We start from the raw sequence: 23,947 nt of genomic DNA on the forward strand, positions 1-23,947 counted from the left end.
TGGACCCAGGGGTCAAATAAATACAGGGGGCAACAAAAGAGAAGACAGGAATGGGAGTGAGGTCATAGGGTCAAAAGCAGGGATCCAGAAGGGAACTGTCATCCCTGTGAATTGCAAATTTACACTGACCCATATGGCACATATCATTTTCTTCCCTTTCTCAGGCAATGACTATCTGTATTCAAGGGCCTGATCTCATACATCTGACACAATCAAGGCCCTTGAGCCAAGACTTGTTGGTCGAAAGGAGAATTGGACATACTGCATTTCACAAAGCGCAGACAGAAGAATGCCCAGCCAAATTCCTCCCCTTCCCATTCCTGCTAGCAGAGCAGAGCTTGCCAGAGCCAGAAAGGCACATATTCTGCATGCTGATACCTGTTACAGATGTTTGTTCCTATCACCTGAATCTATCACCATGTGGCACATCCCCATCATTGACCCAAGAGTTAGGTTCAGTTTCCACATCTTGATCATGTGATGTGTTGGAGGATCCCTCACCCCTGTTCCTGGGCTGCATGGGATATGAATGGAGATCTGCCTCTGAGGAAATTAGAATCCAAGTATTTCTGAGGGGCTGGTCTGCTCTACCTCAGCGGAGAAGAGACAGACCCAGTGTTAAGATTCTGGGGATTCCCAGTTAAATTACTTAAGTGCTGAAAATGTGCCATTTATTAGGGAGGGGCTGTCATCTCAAATGTTCCTTTGCCATCTCCCTTCCATTCTCTAGGCAAAGCTGCAACAACGGCTTCCTAGACTTTAAGGGCAGCGGGGACAATGGGATCATTTGATCTGACTGCCTGTGTAACACAGGCCATAGAATTTCATCCATTTGCCCCTGTATGGAGCCAAATAATGTATGCGGGACTAAGTCTATCTCCCAGAGAGGCCTGCAGACTTGAAGACATCCAGAGATGGAGAATCCACCACTGGCCTCGGTAGTTTGTTCCAATAGAGCACCAATGAACATATCAAAGATCTCACCCCCATCAACTTGGATCATTGTATATCTAGGGGAGCCTCAGGGCATGTCTACATGGGGAAACTGACCAGCACAGCTATAGGAGAAGAACTTTGGAAGCAGAGGAGTAGAACTGATTTTATTTAGATCGGGGGGGGGGGAGTGTGTTATACTGAAATAGCTACAGCACGATAAAAAGGTCCCTTAGGTTATGTGCTAACTACTTATGCTAAACTCTCTGTTCAATCTCATATTTTCCTGTGACACCAAGTACCTTTCCCAGGCTACGTCTACACTAGCACTTTTGTTGGTAAAACTTGTGTCGGTCAGCGTGTGAAATAAACACATGCCTGACTGACTTAAGTTTCACTGACAGAAGCACTGGTCTGGACAGCACTATGTCGGTGGAAGATGCTCTCCTGTTGACATAGCTACCGCCACTCATGGGATGGTTTTATTATGCTGATGGGAGAGAGCTCTCCCACCAGTATACAGCAGCTACATGGGAGACCTTACAGTGGCGCAGCTGCAGTTGTACAGCTGTAAGGTCTGCAATGAAGACATAGCCCCAGACCAGGGGAAGAGCTCTGTATAGCTCAAAAGCTTGTTTCTTTCACCAACAAGTTGGTCCACTAAAATATATCACTGCATTCACCTTTGTCTCTCTAAGGCCCTTCGGTGTGACGAGTAGTAGTTAACCAGTCTACTGAAAGTACTCACAGCACAGAGTGGACTCCCACATTCTTACTTTAATCAGCTTTTAAAAAATAAGCCAGTACTAGACAAAGAAGTTCATTTGTATCCACACAAATAAAAGTACACCACCAGCATAGAGCAATGTTTTCCCCAAAGATAAATGAAGACTTTCATGCCACAGAGGAAAAATGGTTGCTGTGTCTATCACCATGTGCTGCATACCACCCCCCGGTTTCTCAAAGGCACCATAAATGGCAGTCAGACTCCCTGACTCAAACACTTCTGCTTGCGTTAATGGGTATGTGTTCCTCACTAAAGCTACCGTAGAACTTGGCTTGTGAATTCCCTGAAGGCAGGGGCTGGACTGTATCTTATGCTTCAGTGCCGTAACATTCTGAAGCAAACAGTCCTCTGGGGTACTGCAACAAAAATGTTATTAATTAAAAAATACTGCTTATGTCTGTGTCCAGAATAGCATAGTGCTTTAAGACATGTGTAATAGCTAGTGTAGTACAGGTAGACCTGCTGGTTACCTCTTAGCTCTGGGGTCTTATGCTAACATTCTCCCTTCTATTGATCTTTTGGGGTTCTCTCTTGACACACAGTTGTCCTACGTATCCTCACTAGCTCTTTCTTCCATACTATTCCTGCCTTCCTTTGTTGTTGCTATTGCAATTGAAAATGCTGCCCTCTTTGGAAGGAGAAAAGATCATATTCAGTATTTTCCCACAGTTCAGCATTCCGAGGCACAGAACTTGGGTACCTTGCCTTAGTTTAGACCGGGGTAGGCAACCTGTAGCACGCGTGCCAAGGCGGCATACGAGCGGATTTTCAGTGGCACTCACACTGCCAGGGTCCTGGCCCCCGGTCCAAGGGGCTCTGCATTTTAATTTAATTTTAAATTAAGTTTCTTAAACATTTTAAAAACCTTATTTACTTTACATACAACAATAGTTTAGTTAAACATTATAGTCTTATAGAAAAATCTTCTAAAAACGTTAACATGTATTACTGGCACGAGAAACCTTACATTAGACTCAGCACACCACTTCTGAAAGGTTGCTGACCCCCGATCTAGACACTTTTTCTGTTTGCAAATGCTTCTTAGGCAACACATATGATTCGCACTAGTTCAGAAAGGGGGTTGTGTTTTGTGTGACACTCCAGCTTGCTGCAAATTTACAGGATTCGGTGATTCATGCATTGCAGATGCTTCTCTGAGGCCTTGTCTTCACATGGGAATACAAAGTGTGTTCCTACCATGAACTAACACAAAATAAAGTCCTAGTGAAGATAAGACAAGTGTAGTTTTAACATGTTATCAAATCAAGATAAACTCTTGGGTTGGGATTACCTGCGACTGCTAACGCATGTGAAAACTACAAACTGCCTTGTCCTCACTGGGATTTTACCAGGTCAGCTAGCATGTAATAAAAGCACACCTGTTTTCCCTAGTGTGGATGCTCTTTAAGAACTAAATTCATAAGAAACTGTTAAGAAAAGCCATGTCAAGTGAAAACTGCTCCTGTGAGGTTTATCGTCTATCGTTGAGTATCCTGAAGTTGTGCCATTTAAGAGAGCAAGACCAAGTAAATTACTTTTCTTTTGCCAACTATTTATTCTATTTCAGGGCATTTCTATGCACCATGAGGTGCCATCAAAAGCTACCGGGTGCCTACACAATTGTTGATTCTTCGGTATTTTGCCTTAGGTGCTATATACATACTGCAGTAACTCACCTTGTACTTTCATACTGGTCCAGAATATGGTATCTCTTGCATGTTGTACGTAAAAGCCCCAAGGATTTTGTTTAAAAGGCTCTGCCTCATGCTCTGTACAACAAAATCTGCCTTATTTTCTTCCCTAATTTCACTGTAAATTTGGATTCATTTTTTAGTTCCTTTGACTCACTGTGTAACTGAACTTTTAAGTCACTTTCCCAGCCTGTGCTTTGGTGTCCCCCTTTGTAAGATGAAGAGCTGCTGTGGGTCACTAGCCTAGGACTTGAGAGACCCAGATGAAATTCCGTGCTCCAGCAGAGACTTCCTCTGTCATCCTGGGCAAGTCACATAGCTTCCCTGTGCCTCCCTTCACCATCTGGCCAATGGGGATAACAGCCCTGCCCTTCCTCTCAGAGATGTTGTGAAGGTAAATACATTAAGAGATTGCGGGGGGTTCAGATATCATTGGAATGGGGATCCACCAAGTACTGAAGACAGGACCTAGATCCTGTTCCATCTTACGGAGCCGGACTGATACCAGAATGTTTATAGAGGGTCTTGCGATGACTGGATGACAAGTCCATAAGACCGGCCATACTGGGTCAGACCAATGATACATCTAGTCCAGTGTCCTGTCTTCAACAGCAGCCAATGCCAGGTGCCCCAGAGGGAATTAACAGAACAGGTAATCATCAAGTGATCATCCTGTCGCCCATGCCCAGCTTCTGGCAAGCAGACGCGAGGGACACCATCCCATCCTGGTTAATAGCCATCGATGGACTTACTCCATGAATTTATCCAGTTGTTTTTTGAACCCTGTTATAGTCTTGACGTTCACAACATTCTCTGGCAGAGTTCCACAGACTGACTGTGTGTGTTTGTGAAGAAATACTTCCTTTTGTTTGTTTTAAACTTGCTGCCTATTAATATAATTTTCTGAACCCTAGTTCTTGTATTATGAGAAGGAGTAAATAATACTTCCTTATTCACCTTCTCCACACCAGTCATGATTTGAGAGACCTCTATCATATTTCCCCCTTAGTCGTCTCTGTTACGACCTGAAAAGTCCATCTTAATCATCTCTCCTCATATGGAAGCTGTTCCATACCCCTCATCATTTTTGTTGCCATTTTCTGTACCTTGTCCATTTCTAATATATCTTTTTTGAGATGGGGCAACCACATCTGCATACAGGATTCAAGATGTGCACGTATCATGGATTTATATAGTGGCATGATGATATTTTCAGTCTCATCTATCCCTTTCCTAATGATCCCCACATTCTGTTTGCTTTTTCAACAGCCGCTGCACATTGAGTGGATGTTTTCAGAGAACTCTCCACAATGACCCCAAGATCTCTTTTTTGAGTGGTAACAGCTAATTTAGACTCCATGATTTTGTATGTGTAGCTAGGATTATGTTTGCCAATGTGCCTTACTTTGCATTTATCAATATAGAATTGCATCTGCAATTTTGTTACCCAGTTGTGTGAGATCCCTTTGTAACTCTTTGCAGTCTGCTTTGGACTTAACTATCTTGAGTAGTTTTGTATCATCTGCAAATCTTGCCCCTCACTGTTTACCCCTTTTTCCAGATAATTTATTAATATGTTGAACAGTACTGGTACCAGTACAGATCCCTGGCGGACACCACTATTTACCTCTCTCCATCCTGAAAACTGACCATTTGTTTCTACCCTTTGTTTCCTATCTTTTAACCAGTTACTTATCCATGAGAGGACCTTATCTCTTATCCCATGACACCTTACTTTGCTTAAGAGCCTTTGGTGAGGGACCTTGTCAAAGGCTTTCTGAAAATCTAAGTACACTATATCCACTGGATCCCCCTTGTCCACATGCTTGTTGACCCCCTCAAATAATTCTATGAGATGGGTGAGGCATGATTTCCCTTTACAAATCGTGTTCATCTATGTGTCTGATAATTCTGATCTTTACTATAGTTTCAACCAATTTGTTTGGTACTGAAGTCAGGCTTACTGGCCTCTGGAGCCTTTTCTAAAAATTGGCATCACATGAGCCACTGTCCGGTCACGTAGTACAGAAGCTGATTTAAGTGATAGGTTACATACCACATACTATCTGGTTCCAGTGACTTATTACTGTTTAATTTATCGATTTGTTTCAAAACCTCCTCTAATGACATCTCAGTTTGGGAGTTACTCTGATTTGTCACCCAGAAAGAATGGCTTAGGTTTGGGAACCTCCCTCATATCCTCAGCCGTGAAGACTGATGCAAAGAATCCATTTAGTTGCTCCGCAATAGCCTTATAATTCTTGAGTGCTCCTTTAGCATCTCGATTGTCCAGTGGCCCCACTGGTTGTTTAGCAGGCTTCCTGCCTCTGATGTACTTAAAAACTTTTGTTTGTTTGTTTGTTTTGGCCTTCCTAATTGTATTTTTACACTTCACTTGCCAGAGTTTCTATTTTCCTCAATAGGCTTTAACTTCCACTTCTTAAAGGATGCCTTTTTGCCTCTAACTGCTTCTTTTACTTTGTTATTTAGCCACAATGGCAATTTTTTGGTTCTCTTATGATTTTTTCATCTGAGATATACATTTACATTTAGCCTCTATTAGGATGTCTTTAAAAAGTTTCCATGCAGCTTGCAGGGATTTCACTTTTGGCGCTGTACCTTTTAATTTCTGTTTAACTAACTTCCTTTGTGCAGTTCCCCTTTCTGAAATTAAATGCTACCGTGGTGGGCTGCTGTGGTTTCTCCCCCTCTCTTCCCCTCGGCATGGTACAATTTATTATGTTATGGTCACTATTACCAAGCAGTCCAGCTATATTCACCTCTTGGACCAGCTCCTATGCTTCTCTTAGGACTAAGTCAAGAATTGCCTCTCCTCTTAGGGGTTCCAGGATTAGCTGCTCCAAGAAATAGTCATTTTCTCTCTGCATCCCGTCCTGAGATGACATGTTCCCAGTCAATATGGGGATAGCTGAAATCCCCTGTTATTATTGATTTTTTTATTTGTACAGCCTCTTTAATCTTCCTGAGTATTTCACGGTCACTATCACCATCCTGGTCAGGTGATCCGTAGTATATTCCTACCGCTATATTCTTTTTATCCGAGCACAGGATTACTATCCATAGAGATTCTATGGTACAGTTTGGTTCATTTAAGATTTTTACTTCATTTGACTCCATGCTTTCTTTCACATACAGTGCCGCTCCGCCACCAGGATACCAGTTCTGTCCTTCCAATATATTTTGTACCCCGGTATCACTGGGTCCCACTGATTATCCTCATTCTCCCAAGTTTCTGTGGTGCCTGTTATAGCTATATCCTCATTTAATACAAGACACTCTAGTTCCCCCATCTTAGTATTTAGACTTCCAGCATTTGTATATAAGCACTTAAAAAAATTGTCACCGTCTACCATTACGTGATGTAATTGAATGGAACTCTTTCATTTCACCATTTCTCATCAGATCCTACCCATATTTTATCATAATCCATCCTCTCCTCCTTACTTGGATATAGAGAATTTCCATTAATAGACCTCCCCTAAGGCACTGGCTCTCAACTTCTCCAGACGACTGTACCTCTTTCAGGAGTCTGATTTGTCTTGTGGACCCTTAAGTTTCACCTCACTTAAAAAGTATGTGCTTACAAAATTAGATATAAAAATACAAAAACGTCCCAGCACACTATTACTTAAAAAGTGCTGAGTTTTGCATTTCTACCATATAATTATAAAATAAATCAATTGGAATATAAATATTGTTCTTACATTTCAGTGGATAGTATATAGAGCAGTATAAACAAGTCATTGTCTGTATGAAATCGTAGTTTGTACTGACTTCGTTAGTGCTTTTTATGTAGCCTGTTGTGAAACTAGGCAAATATCTAGATGAGTTGATATAAACCCTGGAAGTACACGTATTCCTGGTTGAGAAACACTGCCCTAAGGGCTGTGTCTGTCTGAACCACATGCATCTTTGCACCTGTCCACGTTCCCCTAGCCCTTAATTTAAAAACTACTCTACGACCTTTTTACATTTACATGCTGGCCATCCCGTTCCATTTTGGTTTAAGTGGGGCCCATCCTTCCTGCGTAGGCTCCCCATTTCCCAAAAGGCTTCCCAGTTCCTAATAAATCTAAACCCCTCCTCCCTACACCATTGTCTCATCCACGCATCGAGACCCTGCAGTTCTGCCTAACTGACCCTGTGCGTGGAACTGGAAGCATTTCAGAGGTCCTGGACTTCAATCTCTTACCTAGCAGCCTAGATTTGGCTTTCAGGACCTCTCTCCTATCCTTCCCTGTCATTGGTACCCTACCTATGCTGAAGGCAACAAGAAAGCTGGAGCTGAAGAGAATGCCCTGAGGCTAGGAGGAAAAGCCTGCAGAAGAAATACTGTGACCAACCTGCAATATCCAGTGGAGTGAGAAAAACTGCTTAATCTAGATGTCACCCAGTCTATAGGCTGAGCATTTAGACTGCGTGTTTTATCTTTTATTTTCTTTTGGTAACTACTCTGCCTTTTTGCCTATCACTTACAATCCCTTAAAATCTATCTTTTGTCATCATAAATATTAAAACATTTTTATCTTTACCAGCGAGTTTACCTGAAGTGTTTGGTAAATCTGCTCAGGTTCACAAAGGCTGGGGTATGTCCATTTTCCATTGATGAAGTGGTGAACCAGTTAATAAATCTGCATTGCTCATCTTGGGCAGATGGTATATTCCTGGGGTACAATGCTGGGAGCTGGGGGGATTTGGCTGGTGCCTTTCTCTGTGTGATTCATGAGTGGCTCTGGGAGCATTCATGCATCTAATGTGGGGTCTCCACATGCTGTTGTGCTGAGTAGTAACAGCACCTGGAGGGGTTTGCTGCTTGCCACCTATAAGGCATTGAGAGAGACAGCCCAGGCTAGTGAGAAAAGGGGGCACAGCTCTCCCACAGTCCCAGGTTGCACCCCGGGGATCCCATCACAACTATGTATATCAGTCAAGCAGCAAGCACCCCACAAACACACACACACCCCACAGACAACAAACACACCCTAAGGGTCACATAGTCACTCCTCTGTCATCTGGAGAACTCTCTCCCAAAACTCCTGTTAGCTGCTCCTGTCCACTAGCTCCTCTGGTCAGTTAGAAGCATGATTTTTAAACCCTGTTTTCCTTTAGTAGCCCTGCCCTCTCGTTAGGGTTGAGAGGTGCTAAAGGGCTTAGGGATCAAAGCCTCATTAAGAAGGTGTCAACTTTGCCTAGCAGTCCACTAGACTCAGCTCAGCACATGATGCCCCAAACAAACAGACCACACTATATACCAGTCAAGCAGGGAACACACCACAAACACACACTAAAGACGACACACTTACCTGAAGGTTAAATAGTCGCTCCTCCGTCCCCTGGAGAACTCCCTCACAAAATTCCTGTTAGCAGCTCCTGGTCACTAGCTCAAAGGGAAGTATTTTCACACTTGTGGTGGCTGACAAAGACCAGTGTTGGTCTAAGTGTATATGTTAATTTTAGATTTCCGCATCCGGACACCCCCCTCGCACCCCGAGGCCCTGTCTCCACTAGCACTTATGTCAGCAAAGCTTTTGTCGCTCAGGGGTGTGAAAAAAACCATACATTTTGCCAGCATAAGTGCTCATGTGCACAGTGCTTTGTTGGCGGGAGACGCTGTTGACATAGCTACTGCTGCTCGTTGCGTTGATGGACAAGCTCTCTCCCATGGGCAGAACGCGGCTACACGAGCTTGGCTTACCCCTACTTACGGGTGAAGCTTGAGGAAATCAGAGCCTGCAATGGAAGGACTACTTAGTATTTAAAAAGGAGGGAGAGGGTCTAGCCCTCCCACTTGCTATTCCCTGGGGCAGGACGGGTGGGGAGGGAGGGAAAGTGTTCCAGGAAGACAAAATGGCCCCTGCACAAGCTGATCTGGTAAAAATCATCATTTTAATAACAAGGTTTAGTACAAAATGAAAGGCACAAGAAATGGGCCCAGTTCCACATACAATAATGGTGCAAGGAGATCCCGACCCTTGAGCAGGAGGGGGTCTGCAGAGGCATTTAGGCATGAATGGGCCCTTCCCTCTTGCTCTGGTCTTCAAACACCCCGTGGAAGGCACTTGCTGGCCCAGTGGGATTGCCTGCACTTAGGCAGCTGGCATTCTCTCTTTGGCTCCTGAAATGAGGTGCCCTCTTGCTGAGAGGGTATGGCAACCAGCTTTGGACAATCGGACACCCAGCCCATTGGCACTTGGTTTTCAAGGGCTTCCCCTGGCCCCACATCCTATAACTAGTGTCATGGTGGTGCTGCTGGGTCTTCTCTCCTCCATCCGGGCAGGGGCCTGCTCTAAGCCCTCCTTTCCCCACTCCCTGAGAAGAATTACTCTGCCTCCACTAAGCTAGTTCTGTGATTACACACGCCCAGCTGGAATGGGCTCATGCACTCCCAGTGTCTCTGGTATTTAAGGCAGATGCACCCCACAGTCTTACATAAAGCCCATCACACTGACATCAGAGAGCTTCAGAGGAGGGGAGATTGGATGTGGCTACTGGTGTCCTCCAGATCCAAGGATTACCCAACCTGCAGTGTCAACAGTGGGTTCCGAGGGGCATGTCAAGGAACGCTGCACAGCTCATGTCTGTGCTGAAATCCTCTCATATCCAGAACCCCCCGCCCCCCGTAGGGTGCCTGTGTGTGAGGTGAACCCTAGTCCTGGCCCACCCCCTCTGTAGAGGTGGAGGTGGGAGGAGACGGGTACTGGAGGTTGGGACTATGAGTGGGATCACGCCAGACAGACAGGATCATTGGCCGTCCCATTGACTTTCCTCACTATCAAGAACCAGAACGGCCAGAGGAGGACAAGCAGAGCACCCCTGAAGCCAGAGGAAAGGCACTGGTGGGTGGGGGAGTGGGGGCGGGGAGATGCTTCCAGCCCTCTCCTCTCCCCCAAATCGTGCGTGTGCTCTCTCACTCACACACACACACACACACACACTTCCCCCCTTGCCCAAACTGAGGCTGCTTGTCCCTCCCAGTCTCCTCACGGCCTCTGTGGCCGGGCACCAAAGATGGCATCTGTCTCGGAGCTCCACTCGGGGTCGTTGCGCTGCAGGAGCTGGAACGGGGCTTCCCGTCTGCGCTGCACAAGCAGCAGGACCAGCAGCAGACACCAGAAGAAGAAGTTCACCCAGGCAGCCGCCTGTCAGAGTGGGGAGAACCACAGGTAGCAGGGGGTTGGTGAAACATGGCTGTGTATCGCCTTTCCTGCCCATCTCCCTCAGACCCTTCCTCCAAAGCCCCTGCCCCAGGAAGAAGCGGCCAGACCATTGGCTTGTCCAGTTGTCTGTCCTGCCTGCTGCTTCATCAGCGAACACCTGCCTGTACCACATCTGGCCCACGTGGGGTGGGATTCCCTCCTCCCCCGAAGCATGAGGGTGTTCGACTTCGTTCTTAGCTCACCTACAAACATCAGGGGCCACCAAGATACTAAATCCGGCTGCCTGGAATCCCCCAAGCTGACTGCACTGCAGCAAGCGGAATTTCCTCACTAATTGTAAAGGGACTGACTGTTAATTGGATGGAGCCCACCTTCTTTCCCTCCCCCGTGGTCTCCTCTAATGGGACGGGGCCCAAACCAGGGGCTTGAGAATAATGGTTCTCACAAGCAGTGGCCAGCCCTCCTTGAAATTCTTGGGGGCAGAAGTTCTGCTGTTCCCTCTGCCCTCATCAACCGCTGCCCCCTGCCCCTGGGTTAATTCTCACCTCAGCACTGTAGAGATTGTCGTAGAACCTCGCTGCATTATACTGTGGGAACCACTGTGCATGCTGGGCCTCTTGGCAGCTAGAATGGAATTAGGAAAGGACAGAGCATGGATTAGCTGGAGAGCTAGAGGAGGAGAAATCCCACATGGGTCGATTCCCCCTACTCCAGTGCTGGGTCTTTGCACCGACTCAGGGCTTGTGGCTACTGCCCCAGCGATTGGGCTGGGGTAGGGGTCATTCTGGACATGTAGAGTGCAGTCCTCCCCTGAGAGACAGAGAAGCCCCCTACCTTTTCACAAGTTTGGTTTGGAGGATGGACGAGCACAGAGTGTCCATCCCAACCCGGAGGATACAGGCCGAGACCAGCAGGAAGAAGAGGATCACAGCAGAGATTGCCAGGTTGATGGTGAGCCAGGTGTGATCCCTGGAATGGGATGGGGGAGAGATCAGTGTGTCCAGCCAGTGGGACTGGCTGGCTCTAACTCCCCACCCCCACATGTGCTCTCTGCTCACCACTGCCTCTCGTCCATGCAGCAGCTGTAGATGCCGTAGAGCAGCATTGCGAAGCAGTACACAGCGATAAGGATGGAGATGGCAGCGACGAAGTAACAGAGGGAGATGTTGCTAAAGCGAGACAGAGCGAGGGCCGTCCCGTTCTTGTCTACGGACCCATAGAGGATACACTGGCCACCAAACTCCCCCTGGGAACGAGAGAACAGAGACGGTTTCCTTGGGGAGCAGACTCCACAGCACAGGGGACATGGACACTCCCATTCAGCAGCATTTCCGTTGTTTTATAGCAAGGCAATGAGGCCTTGCCCAGTCCCTGCTCAACATTGCCAGGGGCTGGGAGGGCGGGACTCCACCAACATCTGTCTAAGATGCCTGTATGCTCCTTGGGGCACTGAGGCCCAGCTCTTCAAAGGTATTTAGGCATCTCACTCCCATGGGAAGGACTGAACTCCCCAGGGGAGTTAGTTGCTTAAATACTTCTGAGGATCTGGGCCAGAGACCCAAGGCGTATGGTGTACCTGTCTCCAGGCTGGCACACCTGTAGTCACACATGTACCCAGCCTATCTCCATGCTGGTGCTGCAGCTATGTGTGTTTTGCTCTAGGATTACTGGGGTGTGTCCCAAGGCCATTAGCACCTGAAGCTTCTCTAGGAACTGGTTTCTGGTGTATTGTGAGAGAACTTGTCTGTCCTTCGCGGACCCCTGTGTGGAACTGGTTTCAGCATGTTACTGAGCCACAGGATTGTGCTACGCCCCCTGCTTTGGAAATCTCTAGGAGGAGCCCCTTCAGTGTGCCAGACCCCCTGATAGAGACTTGTCCACTCCTCAGGGATTAGTGCACCTTGCCAAGCATCTGTAGTGACACCAAACAGCGTCACAATAGTCAGGTTTATTAGTTCACTGGCACACAGCATAGGAAGTCCTTTGGGTAGCACAGAGACCCGAAGGTTAGAGCACAGTCCATTTGGGTTAGCCCAGAGCCCAGCCAAGCTGCAGCGAACCCCTTGGTGCAAGTTCTGTCTGTCACTGCGTTTGATCTCCTTGGTCAGGCTCCTTCCAGCAGCCCACTCTTATCTCCCCACCTTCCCAGTCCCTTATTCTTGTGGGGAATGTTGCTCTACCTCCCTGCCAAGAGGTGTGGAAATCCCTGTCCCTTGGGGTCTTTGGTTGCTAGGCACCAACATCCAGGTGACTGGATTTGCCATTGTCTTCTCAAATGCTGTATTGATATGGGGGCCCAAGGCCCAGGCAGCTAGCCGACACCCACATCTACATCTCCTAGCCTGATCTGAAAGCAAATGCTCCCTTTCTACCGCCCTCAGCAGGAGAAACTGAGGCAAACCGGACTCTCAGAAATATTACAAAAAAGTCCTACATTGTCACAGTTTGCTACAGTTTTTCTGAGGTACTTTTGTCCTGGCACTTCCTCCCTCTGCCCATTCCAACCAGGGGACAAGCTATGGAGCCGTTGGAGGAGACATAAGTAACTTGCAGGTCACACAGGAGGCCTGTGGTGGAGCAAGGTGTGTAATCAAGTCTCATGCCAGTTGGGCCATCCGCCCTTCCTCTCTGCAGTAGCCATGCTGGAAGCAGAGGGCTGGGAGATTTTCCATCAAGGTCTTTAACCTTGCCTGAAGCAGGTCTAGGTTCACTTGGCAGTACCCAGTCTGACTAGCTCCTCCCAAGCCCCTGAGCGCTGCAGGGGGAGAATTTGCTCTGAGCCTCAGTGGAGACCAGCCTGAGAGCCTCACAGCTTGGCGCTGTCACTTGCCTTAGGGCCAGGACTGATGACTTCCTGTGTGGATGTGGATGGGGAGCCGGATAGGTGCAGCCAAATGGCAAATACAGTAATGGCTTCTCTGGGGCTGAATGGGAAGGGAAAGAACGGTGGTGGAGAACCAGCGTCCTGAGAGACCCAGGGCCCCAGATAGGAGGGTGGGGCCTGTGTGTGCACAGGGAGGGGTGTATGCATCTAGGCAGGGCAGGAAGGAAACTAACTGCTGGAGCTTTCCTGCCTTTCCGGAGCCTCAGCTGATTCGCATTAGCTCCAGGGCTGTGCAGCTCACATGACAGGTCAGGGACTGAGTGCACTAGGGTGCGGGTGCACAATCCAGCACCAGAGGGAGGGGGGTGAGACAATGCTTCCCGCAGCACCTGGCAGGTAGTGATGAGTCTTTCCAGAGCCTTTTAAATTAACCCTTCCCCCGCTGGGCACTCAGTGCTGCTAGTGATCGCTGGCTGTCCAGGGATGGACGGTTGCCGGAGGTGGTGGGAGGGGACAAAGGGGGTGGGGTGGGGCATTATACGCTGAGAGAAGACGCTGGGTGCAATGGGGCTGCTCGAGAGAGTCCTGGGTGGGGGTGTTTTGGGGGCAGTCAGACTCGCGGGGGGCGCTGCTGCGGCTAGTGGACACGGAGACACCAGCAGCCTTGGGGTGGTGCACACTGGGGCCGGGTGTCTCCCCTGCCTTTCTCCCCGGGGAGGGGAGAGGAGCTTTCACCTTTCACCCAGCCCCTGCTTCCCTCCCGGACAGACCCCCCCCCGGGGCAGGTACCTGGGTGACGGTCAGGGCCGAGGCGCAGACCACCCCGCAGAGGAAGGCAGCTCCGTGCAGGGCCAGTTCCCCCAGCTGCAGCGCGGACACCGCCATGTTCCCCTCGGCCAGCCCAGGGCCCGAAGCCCCAATCCCCGCCCCCTGGGAGATCCGCCCCCGGCAGCCTGGGGAGGCTCCAGCGGGACGCTCCCGTGTTGTTCCTCCACCCCCATGTCTGTGCTGAAATGAGCCTGTCCCGTCACCCTCCCCGTTAGTACCGCGAGAGACCCCTGCGCCATTAATCCCCCCCACCCCGCCAAACCCGGCCAGGGTTAGCCCCCCCCCGCGCTGTGTGCGGGGAGAAAACAACCCCACCCCTCTGCTGTGCACTGAATGCAGCTCGTCACTCCCCCTTGCGCCAGGCGCTGTACAGCACAGGCCAGTAGCGCCAGCAGGCTACAGAGGGTTACCCGCAGCCTCACACCTCACCACGCAGCTGGAGGGCTGGGAGTGCCACTGATTTCCACACGGGCTCCAGCTTCTGGGTAGCTGATCCTAGAGCAGCTCAAGAGGCCTAGTCCCAAGCACACCGCCCACATGTACATGCTTTGTGAGAGAGCCTCTGGAAAGGCTCCCCTGCGATTATTCTTCTTCTGTAAATCACGTAAGTCACATCCGAGTGCTCCAATACATCCCCTTGAGTGGGAATCGGTTGCCGTCTTCAATAGCGATGCTTGCACTGTACTCATTACCACAGTACCCGAGCGCCCCCACTCAGTGCATTAAGCACCCTGACTGACATTTGTTATCATCCTCTCTCGAGCAGAGGCACGTGAAGGATTTGGATTGTTTTCTAGTAATCTCTCCATAGATATGTAGCAATGTGTGAGATACAGACACACAGAGTCAGAGGAGCATGGCCTGGTGAGGTTTGTGCTGGTTTTTAGTTCTCATGGAAGCTTATGCCACAGTCCTGGGGTGGCTCTGCTTCCCTTACGCTGATATTTCTCAGTTGTAAAAGACCCATTTGTGTTTGGTCAAACTCCTAACATTAGCCATACACACAGAGTTCCAGCTGCAAAGGTGCTTGGTTCTGGCTGTCACTTTTCCATTGATTTCACCAACTTCTACTAGCAGCTGTGCTATCAACTGGCACTTTCTGAGCTAGTGCCCTCCCCTGGAAGGTGAGCTAATAGCAGCACCCGGGCTTCCTAACCTTGAATAGGCGACTTGTTTTCTGTCATTTTCATACTGCTGCCCATCACCTTCCAGCTCCTTCTTTGGAGAGAAACAAGCCCTGGGGTACGGGGGTGTAAGCTAACACGTGGTTTATTTTTGCTCTGCTCCCATCTCCCACTCTCAGGGAGGATTTGCACTCGCTGGGAGCTGTGTCTGTGAAGCATCACAGAAAGACACAAACTGACATGCTTGACACTTTACAGCAGCAGTCCCCAACCTTTTTTGTCTGGCGGACTGTGGCAGCAGACGAGCATCCACCGAAATGCCGCCGACAAGCAGCAACATCAATAGGCATCACTGCTGAAATACCAGCGACAAGCATCATCTTCCAGGTGTCGCCACCGAAATGCTGCCAATTTTCAGTGGCATTTGGGTGGCAACACCTCTGGATGACGCTGCTTGTCGGCGGCATTTCGGCAGATGCTCATGCACCAGCCAGTACGTGCGCACCCTTAGATGCCATGGCACCCGCATAGGGGCCCCCTGCCTTACAATGAGTGTTGGAGAGGCCACAGCCCAGCCCTGAGCCTGTGTGACTCTGCATCGTTCCCAAAGCGTGGCCAGACAGTGCTGCTGAAATGCAACTGAGATGGGGTGATTTTAGCCAGATCCATGGTTAAACCCCCTTTAATCCCCAAAATAAACACAGTTACAGTAGCCATGGGATCTTACCCATACTCAAAGAGCAACCAAGCTGTTTAAAGCCACCTTAAGAAAAACCTTGTGGGCCTCACTTTACAGACAGGCCCAGCTTCTTTTGCCAGGCTTTGATTCAGTGTTTGAGAGGGGGCAGGTGTGGAGATGGGTGGGGCCCTCGTTTATGATGGTGGGTTAGGAAGACAGCAGCAGGTCCCTCAGCTCTTAGAGCCAGAGCTTCCTAACTGTCAGCCCCTCAGATGTGGGCCAGTGCTCACTGCAGGTAGCCAAGGGACGACTAAGGGGCAGCCCCAAGCAGGGCAAGACAGGAGGTGCTATAGCTACCCCACCCCCATGCAACAAGGGAGAAGTCAGCAAGCAAATCCTCAGTCCCCAACAGCAGCAGCATCTGGAGAAATGCTGCGTGCTGTCAGGAAAATCCAACTCCAAGGGGAGTGCTGAGTACACAAGGACAGGAGCACTCATCCCTCAGGGGAGGACATGGCTTAGGGCCAGGGAGCTAATATCCTTTCGTTAGCCTATGGAATCTGCTGCTGTGTGCTGTACCTAGATCACAGAGAGGACCTAAGCCCTGCAATCACCTCCCCACTCCCACACACGCTCCCCAAACACCTCCCCAGCAAAGGCTCAGCCATCACACCGCAGAAAACCCTGGATGGCCCTTGGAGGAGTGCACAGTCCATTGGTGCAGAGGCAGCAGGCTCAGCCTGACCCACAGTCTGGGCACGGCGGAGGGCAGAATGTCTCTTCAGCACCCCCTGCAGAGTCTAGAGGCTGCTGGGTAGGCCCCCTCCACCCTGGAAGATAAAATCTTCCCCTGAGGGGGTTGGCTTGAGTGGGGGCCCCTGACTTCTTCCAGCAAGGGATGCTCAGTAGTACGGGGGAGGGATGAAGGGCACATGAGCTGAAGTCCTGAAGGGGAAAGGTCACTCCTCAGAGAGGCAGGTAAAGGGAGTACTCTGAGTGGGCCCACTTCTTCACAGGCTTACTGGTCCTGCCGATCATGGGCAGCTTCTGGGCATAGCGGGAAATGTGGCTAGGGCCGTGGTGCTGGGGGAAGCAGGTCTGGAACAGTCGGCCCTGGCACCGCCGGCCCACCTGCCGCCCAGCAATCAAAAAGCTGAAGCGGGGTGGCCCCTGGGGGGAGAAGCGGCATTTCTGGAAAACGTCACGGACCCCGGGCCGGTGGCCCTGCTGGCGTGATGTGCTACGAGAGCGGGGCACGCTGGCCGAGCGATGGAGGGCTGACCTGCCTGGTGGGTAGTCTGCTCGGGGGCTCTCCTCCTCCCGGGGACTCACTGTGGCATTGGCTGTCAGCTGGGGCATCTTGCGCACCACATCCCCTGTGCCGAAGGCTGGCTGCTCTTTCTTGGTGTCCAAGACCTTGGGGCCGGGAGGTGTCAGGTCAGCTGCTTGCAGCCCTGAGCCCGTGCCAAAGCGGGTGGCCAGGCTGTCTCCAAAGAAGTCGTAGAGCTCCCGGTAGGTCTCGTGCAGGGAGACAGTGGGAGGGTCAGCAGAGATGCCAGTGCCCAGCTGGGGGCCCCCACTGCCCAGCTGCAGCAGGTGGCTGGCGATGCCAAAGCTGAACTCCACTTGGGGATCTTGCAGGGGGCTGAGCCAGGGAGAGCTCTCCCGACGGCACCCATCCCTACATGGTCTGTCCCCCTGGGCGGATACTGACTGCGCCTTCATCTTCAGCAAGCGCTCCACTGCCACCTGGCAAAGGAAGAGCTGCTCTAGTTGGAAGCCTTGGCCCCTCCGCTCTTTAATCCCAGCTGCAAACCCAGCCGCACACAGCAGGACACTGGAGGATCCCTGGCTCAGCTGGGCCCCTGCATGAGGCTGCTGCTCACACAGCCCTTTCTGCTCATCCCCATCCCCGATATAAGGGGCACTGGAGAACCACTTTCACCCTACCCAAGTCAAGTCAGCCCCATCCCTTTTCTGGCAGGGGCCCTGTATCTAGTCTGACTAAGGCCAGATGCTATGCTACTGGGAGATGGGAGCTCAGTGCCTTCCCTTCCCAGGAGAGCAGGGGCTTCTGGAACTGCAGTGAGTGTGTGGGCCCTGTGGGCAGAGCCTAGGCCCAGCCCTCTCTCTGGGTAGGAGGGGTAAGACTCACCAGGATGGCACCGTACACCTTGTGCCCATCAGCCTTCACCTGAGCATTGGAGACAGAGTAGTCATCCAGCACAGCTTGCAGGTTCGCCCAGTAGGTGGAGAGATGGGGGTACAGGACTCGCTCCACAGCCTGGAGAGGAGAGAGCAAAGATCCAGCCCAGAAAGGGCCAATTACTGACTGGGTCCAAGAACCAACAGCACAGCCAATGCATGAGAAGCTAAAGTACCAGCCTGGGGAGCTGAGCCAGGGTCCTCTGCCTTGTGTGTGCACACAGAGATGGGAACCGGGCACAGAGCAGCGGTTACCCGCCCCTGCATCAGATCACCACTTCCTCCCATGCCCCTCAACACAGAGGGACCCAGCGTAGCCACCCTCCTGGGAGGCATCACTGCTTCAATTCTCAGACCCACCTCCCAGGGAAACAGGGTGTTTGGCCTGGGTACCACCACTGTTTGCTCTCCTCCTCGTTCCCAAAGATGGTGTGGGGTTGAGAGCTGTCCCTTACCTTCCACCCCAGGGCATGCAGCCCAACCACTGCCCCATAATGAGAGCAAAGCGGGCGCACTGGATCAGCCAGCACCTTCTGGAGGGACAATAAGATCTGGTGGTACAGGCCACTGACGAGGTCGCCATGCGTCCTGAGGGAGGAGACGGAGCAGAGGCTGAAAAATCCCTTGAGATTGGACTTGTGCATCCCACCCAGGACCCTCCCCTACCCCATCATGCTTCATCAGAGCTGTGTGCATGGAAAAAGGGAACTCTAGACACCCTTGGGGCACTGTGCCCTGCCTGGGAGAGCAGGGGCAGCACTGGACTCTGAAGGAGACTCCCACTGACACCAAACATGCTGGTGACTGGGTGGTGGGGGTGGCAGTGACTCCCTTTCAGCCTCTCCCCACCATGCCGCACCAGAAGATGTGGCTCAGGAGCATGGCAGCGTAGTCCCGGAGCGTCCAATGGTCATTGAGGGGGTTGATCGATGCGGCAAGTGGCTCCAGCACGCAGTACATGACGCTGGCTATCAGGCTCTTGACATAGGAGCCCAAGCACAGGTAGGGATTCTGGATGAGGCTCTTGGCAATGTGCAGCAGGCGGTTCAGCTGCTCCAGGTCATGGCTGACGGACTTCACCTGGGACAGGAGAAGAAAGCGAGCGAAAGGCTCAGAGCTGCCGGAAGGAGGGCACGGGCCACCCCAGGGGAGCCACACCCTTGGGAGGGTCTCCTGTCCACCCCACCCTGTTTCTCAGGTGGGTCACGTGCCGCAGGGCCTCCTGCTCCACTCACCCCGCTGACCACATAGACAAAGTAGGGCAGCAGGGCTGCGATCTTCGAGTTCGTCTGCAGGTCCTGGAGGGCAACCTGTGGGGGGAAGTGTCAGATAAGGGTCAGAGGAAGAGGGGTGCCACAGTTAGGAATGGAATGGAGAGCCCCAGCCTGGGGTGCGGGTGTTGCACCACAGTTTGTCATGTTGTCATTCTCCCTCAGTCAGGCTCCCCACACAGGGCCAGCAATCCCTGTTGCATGTCTTCCTGAGACACTTGAGCCAATCAGAGCTGGTGGGCAGTTCTGTGGGTGGACCACTGGTGCCAGAACTTTCTGCGATCTTTCCTCTACCAGGCTGCATCAAGCCTGGAGCACAAGTAGCTTCTGTGGAGGCTGGGCTCTACAGTCCTTGAAGCCCTCATTTTTCCCCCACATTCCAGACCAGTCTGAGATAAAGGCATCGATCCCAAGCCCCTCACCCACCTTCATTAGCTGCGGGTCATCCCCAAGCACAGCTCGGGTCACATGCTGGTAGTACTTCAGCAGGTCATCTGAGAGTGTGGAGACAGCACTGGGCACTGTAGGAGAAGCCAGGAAGGCAAGAGTTACAGGAATTCAGTGGAGACCGCTCCGAAGCACCAATGATCCCTATGAGAGCAGCAGCAGCCCGAGCCCCAGTACAGGGTAGGGACCTGCCATGGGGTATCGTTCAGAAAGGAGATGGCAGAAATGTGTGTCTGTGTCGGAGAATGACTGGGGAAAAACTCTCATATGAAGAGATTGAAAAGACTGGGATTGTTTAGAAAGGGGAAAGGAGAAAAGTTGATAATGACTGGGACAGAGAAGGGAGATCTGGAGCTTCTTGTGATGCTCTGTAACACCCTACACCCCCATGTTCATCTTTATAAAATGACTGTGTGCTATCCAGTGCAAAGTTTGTCTTGTTGAGCGTCTTTGGAAGGCTCATCATGCACTGAGCATGGTTGTTATAGTGATGTTACAGAAATTGTAACAGTAAGGTTATAATTTCATGTATATAGTTATGAGGCTGAAAAGGTACCCTCATGGCTTAAAGCAAGCCCAGGCAAAAACTCTCCAAGAACAGAGAGGCAGTTCACACCTCATCCAGGGCACGGATGGGACAAACCCAGCCCAGCCTCATAGGAACAAATCTGTTAGACCCTTGAGGGAGTCACCCCTTTCCTTTGGGTCAGTTTAGGACTGCGATGAGGTAATGCTCACCTGACTCTGAAGGCAGGGGGAGAGGGGAAGAGAGCAAAGCCAAGAGGAAAGAAAGGACATGGTAAAAGGGAGACATTTTGCCATGCTCTCTCTTTTCAACCTACATCTACAGACACCACCACCAAGCAACTGAAACGCTGATCAAAGGGGAGAGCCTGACTGAAAAGTAACCAGCCAGCCTGTGGTGAGAAGCATCTAAGTTTGTAAGGACATTGCAAGTATTAAGATCATCTTAGAATGGGTTTTCCTTTTATTTCATTTGACCAAATCTGACTTGTTACACTTTGACTTATAATCACTTAAAATCTATCCAGTTCATAAATTTGTTTGTTTATTCTACTTGGAGCGGGTGTGTTTGGTTTGAAGTGTCAGAGGCTCCCCTTGGGATAACAAGCCTGGTACATATACATTTCCTTGTTAAATTGACCAACTCATATAAGCTTGCAGCATCCAGCAGGCATAACTGGACACTGTAACACGGGGGTTCCTAGGGCTGTGTCTGGGACCAGAGATATTGGCTAGTGTGATTTGTTTGCAAGTAGCTGGGAGCAGCTTCCATGCCAGAGGCTGTGTGTGAACAGCCCAGGAGTGGGGGTTCTCACAGCAGAGAAGGGTAAGGCCCAGAGTTAAGGATTGGAGTGGCCTAGCAGATCACCAGTCCGGATAATACCAGAGGGGGAACACCACACTTCTGTTCTCCCGATCTCCTAACACAAGGACAAGGGGACAGGAGCAACCAAACGGTGGCAAAATTCCTAACTGATAAAAGGACATACTTTTCCACACACTGTGTGATTGGCCTGGGGGACTCCCTGCTGCAGGATGGTGCAGAGGTCAAGAACTAAGTGAGATTTAGAGGGACTGGATGTGTATATGGATAACTAGGACAAGTGACCGTTGCATAGTTAATCGAGCAAAGATTTGGGAATGGAGAGAAAACCTCCTGCTTCAGGGCTTAGTTTGAGAGCAACTTAACAGGGAATAGGATGAGGTCACTGTCAGCTCTGCAGGGCAGCAATTGTCTGTACAGCAGCCAGCACAGTGAGGTCCCCCTGCTGGTTGGGGCCTGTATGTGCAACTTCAATACAAAGAGGAGATAAGGGCAAGGGAATGGGTTGCTGAGCAGTTCTTACCAGCTCCCTGCGGTTCCAGATTTCCTTTTCCATCCAGGTAAGAGACGTGAACTACAATGCAAGCACAGATGCTGTTAAACAACCTGGCTGATCCCTCCAGCCTTCCCTGGGCCAGGATGCTCCCTTTCTCATGAGACAGCCTGGGTGAGAGTTCTAGGTACCCTAGTCACAGAGCATGGGGCATCAACCCCCACCTCGCTAGCTCTGAGAAGACCCCACTTGGGATATCATGCTCAGGTCCAAGCTATGCATTAGGTGCAGGTCCAGTGAAGAGCCACTAGCCCAGCAGCTTGGATCTGAGTGCCGAAGGAACTAATTTACAGGAGAAGCAACATGTGTCTTGCCTGGCTGAGCAGTGACTAAAGGAGACTGGTAAGCACTCCTGACAGAGAACTATCCTCCACTGGGGGTCTCCATTGCACCCTACTATGGGGGCGGGGGGAGAGACTGTCCCCAAAGCAGAGGGGCTGGATGGGTGTCCTGTTGCTTGCACACAGGGGGAAGGGAGGTAGCCAAGAGATCCGCCCCAGGGGAGGAGCTAGGAGCCCTGTAATTTGGGACATTCAGAAGCAGGCTGCCCAAAGCCCTAGAGAGCCTGGAGGGAGAACCCTGGAGAATGGACTAACCACACACACCCAGCCCCCCCAACAGCAGGGTGACACACACCTCTCACTGCTGTCTCCGCACAGCCCTTGGGGAGGTTGGTGGCCAGGGCAAGCTCTACCAGATTGATCTCACGGTCCTCCTGGAAGTAGAGCTCCCCTTCCTTTATAGCACGGAAGGGAAGGGGGTCCTGGGAGCCATAGCCGCACACCACCTGCAAGGACACCAGACGGTCACTCCCCTGCCAGGCCCCTCTTGGGGACAGCTAGGCCTGCCACCACCACCAGTGTCCTGGTGGAGAGAAGTGGACTGGGCGCTCCTTGGACTCCATCCAGCTAGCACTGGTGTGTGGGCAGGGGAGTCTCCCGCTGCCCGCTCACCTCCACGTTGCTCCAGCGAAGGGCCCGGTTGAAATCCTCCACCGTCAGTTTTCGGCGCTTGGTGTGTTTCATGAACTGGGCGCTGTTCTGCGGGGGGGAGAGGGAAAGTGAGGAATCGGAGGGACGAGCCTCGAGGGCGGCGGTGCGATGGGGGGGGGCAGCCCCAGGGACAGCTGCCCACGGGGGGCTTAGGCCAGTCCTGGGGGCAGCCCCCCACGCGCAGGGGTCACAGGCCGGCCCCCCAGCCCCAGGGCGATCTCCGCCCCCAGGGCCGGGCCCGGCTCCCGCACCTGGGCGGCCTCCCGCAGGCGGTAACACACGTCCTCGGCCAGCAGCGCGGCCACCTCGTCCGTCAGCTCCAGCCCCGCGCTCTCCGCCATCAGCCGCACGGACTCGCGCGGCAGCTCCACGAAGCGCCGCTCCTCGCGCTCGGACATGGCGGCGGCGAGACGGGGGGAACCCGGGGCCCCTTAGGACTCGGGGGGGGGGAGTGGGGTTCAGCCGGCTGCAGCTGAGCGGCCCCAATCCCCTATCTCACGGCGCACCTAGCCCCGCCTCTCAGCGTGTGGGACACTGGAATCCCCAGCACCTATTGGCCGCCGTGCACATCGATCCAAACCCACGTGGGGATATGTCATGAGGCCGTCATGGGGAGGGGCGGGGCGTGTCGGGTGCATGGCCAGCAGAGGGCGGGGCTCAGGGTTCGGAGTTCGAATCACACGCTTTGGAGAGCAGCGCGGAGGCGTCGGGCTGCTGCCCCGGGTGTTCCCTGTTCTTTGCGCCAGGCCGGCCGGTGTTAGGGCTTGTTTGTGCACGGGGAGCGTTGACTCAGCAGGGGGTCCTACTGAAACAAGCTGAGTTTCCCTGGGTGGCAGAATGGTACCTGCCACCCTCCCTGGGTCACTTCCTACCAGAGTCTGTGTTGGGCACGTCCACTTGTCTCCAGGGTCTCCTCCAGTCACCGGGGTGCAGACTGGCTGGGAATAGTTTCAGTGCCCAGTGTAGTCAAGAGGCTGTCACTGGCCCTCTGCAGGCACTTCCCGGAAAGGTCCTTCTCCTGCAGCATCCAGCCCAGAATGAGCTGGTCTCTCTCCCTTTATACTACTAGAGCACTTGGAGCATGCCC

The 23,947-nt window shown here is 51.6% G+C and overlaps 2 protein-coding genes across 3 annotated transcripts; both read right to left on the reverse strand.

Moving 5' to 3' along the window:
- Positions 1 to 9,299: 9,299 nt before the first annotated feature.
- TMEM179B (transmembrane protein 179B) lies at positions 9,300 to 14,343 on the reverse strand. Its single transcript, XM_050960548.1, has 5 exons — positions 14,203 to 14,343; positions 11,648 to 11,835; positions 11,424 to 11,558; positions 11,135 to 11,213; positions 9,300 to 10,571 (listed from the first exon to the last, which is right to left on the reverse strand). The coding sequence occupies exons 1-5, from the start codon at positions 14,296 to 14,298 to the stop codon at positions 10,413 to 10,415; spliced, it is 657 nt and encodes a 218-aa protein (XP_050816505.1). The 5' UTR covers positions 14,299 to 14,343; the 3' UTR covers positions 9,300 to 10,412.
- Positions 14,344 to 16,472: 2,129 nt separating this feature from the next.
- Positions 16,473 to 23,373, reverse strand: TAF6L (TATA-box binding protein associated factor 6 like). 2 transcript variants are annotated; one of them, XM_050960544.1, is made up of 10 exons: positions 23,112 to 23,373; positions 22,822 to 22,908; positions 22,505 to 22,655; positions 21,839 to 21,889; positions 19,947 to 20,041; positions 19,485 to 19,559; positions 19,109 to 19,329; positions 18,705 to 18,837; positions 18,200 to 18,328; positions 16,473 to 17,808 (listed from the first exon to the last, which is right to left on the reverse strand). In XM_050960544.1, the coding sequence occupies exons 1-10, from the start codon at positions 23,256 to 23,258 to the stop codon at positions 17,011 to 17,013; spliced, it is 1,887 nt and encodes a 628-aa protein (XP_050816501.1). In that variant the 5' UTR covers positions 23,259 to 23,373; the 3' UTR covers positions 16,473 to 17,010. The 2 variants fall into 2 exon arrangements, with proteins under 2 accessions (XP_050816501.1, XP_050816502.1); XM_050960545.1 differs by having other exon boundaries at positions 16,473 to 17,793; positions 23,112 to 23,371.
- Between the last annotated feature and the right edge of the window lie 574 nt (positions 23,374 to 23,947).

This window comes from Gopherus flavomarginatus, chromosome 6 (genome assembly GCF_025201925.1).
Source record: "Gopherus flavomarginatus isolate rGopFla2 chromosome 6, rGopFla2.mat.asm, whole genome shotgun sequence".
Lineage (NCBI taxonomy): Eukaryota > Metazoa > Chordata > Testudines > Testudinidae > Gopherus > Gopherus flavomarginatus.

Bases quoted from the DNA above. Each gene is read 5' to 3' on its own strand.
- TMEM179B (XM_050960548.1), bottom strand. From the start codon at position 14,298: ATGGCGGTGTCCGCGCTGCAGCTGGGGGAACTGGCCCTGCACGGAGCT. The intron at 11,559-11,647 runs GTGAGCAGAGAG...ATCCCATTCCAG, and splicing joins TGCATGGACGAGAGGCAGTG to GGATCACACCTGGCTCACCA. The intron at 11,214-11,423 runs GTAGGGGGCTTC...ATTCCATTCTAG, and splicing joins CAAACCAAACTTGTGAAAAG to CTGCCAAGAGGCCCAGCATG.
- TAF6L (XM_050960544.1), bottom strand. From the start codon at position 23,258: ATGTCCGAGCGCGAGGAGCGGCGCTTCGTGGAGCTGCCGCGCGAGTCC. The intron at 22,909-23,111 runs GTGCGGGAGCCG...TCCCCCCCGCAG, and splicing joins GCCTGCGGGAGGCCGCCCAG to AACAGCGCCCAGTTCATGAA. The intron at 21,890-22,504 runs GTGTGTGTCACC...CTTGCATTGTAG, and splicing joins TGCGGAGACAGCAGTGAGAG to TTCACGTCTCTTACCTGGAT.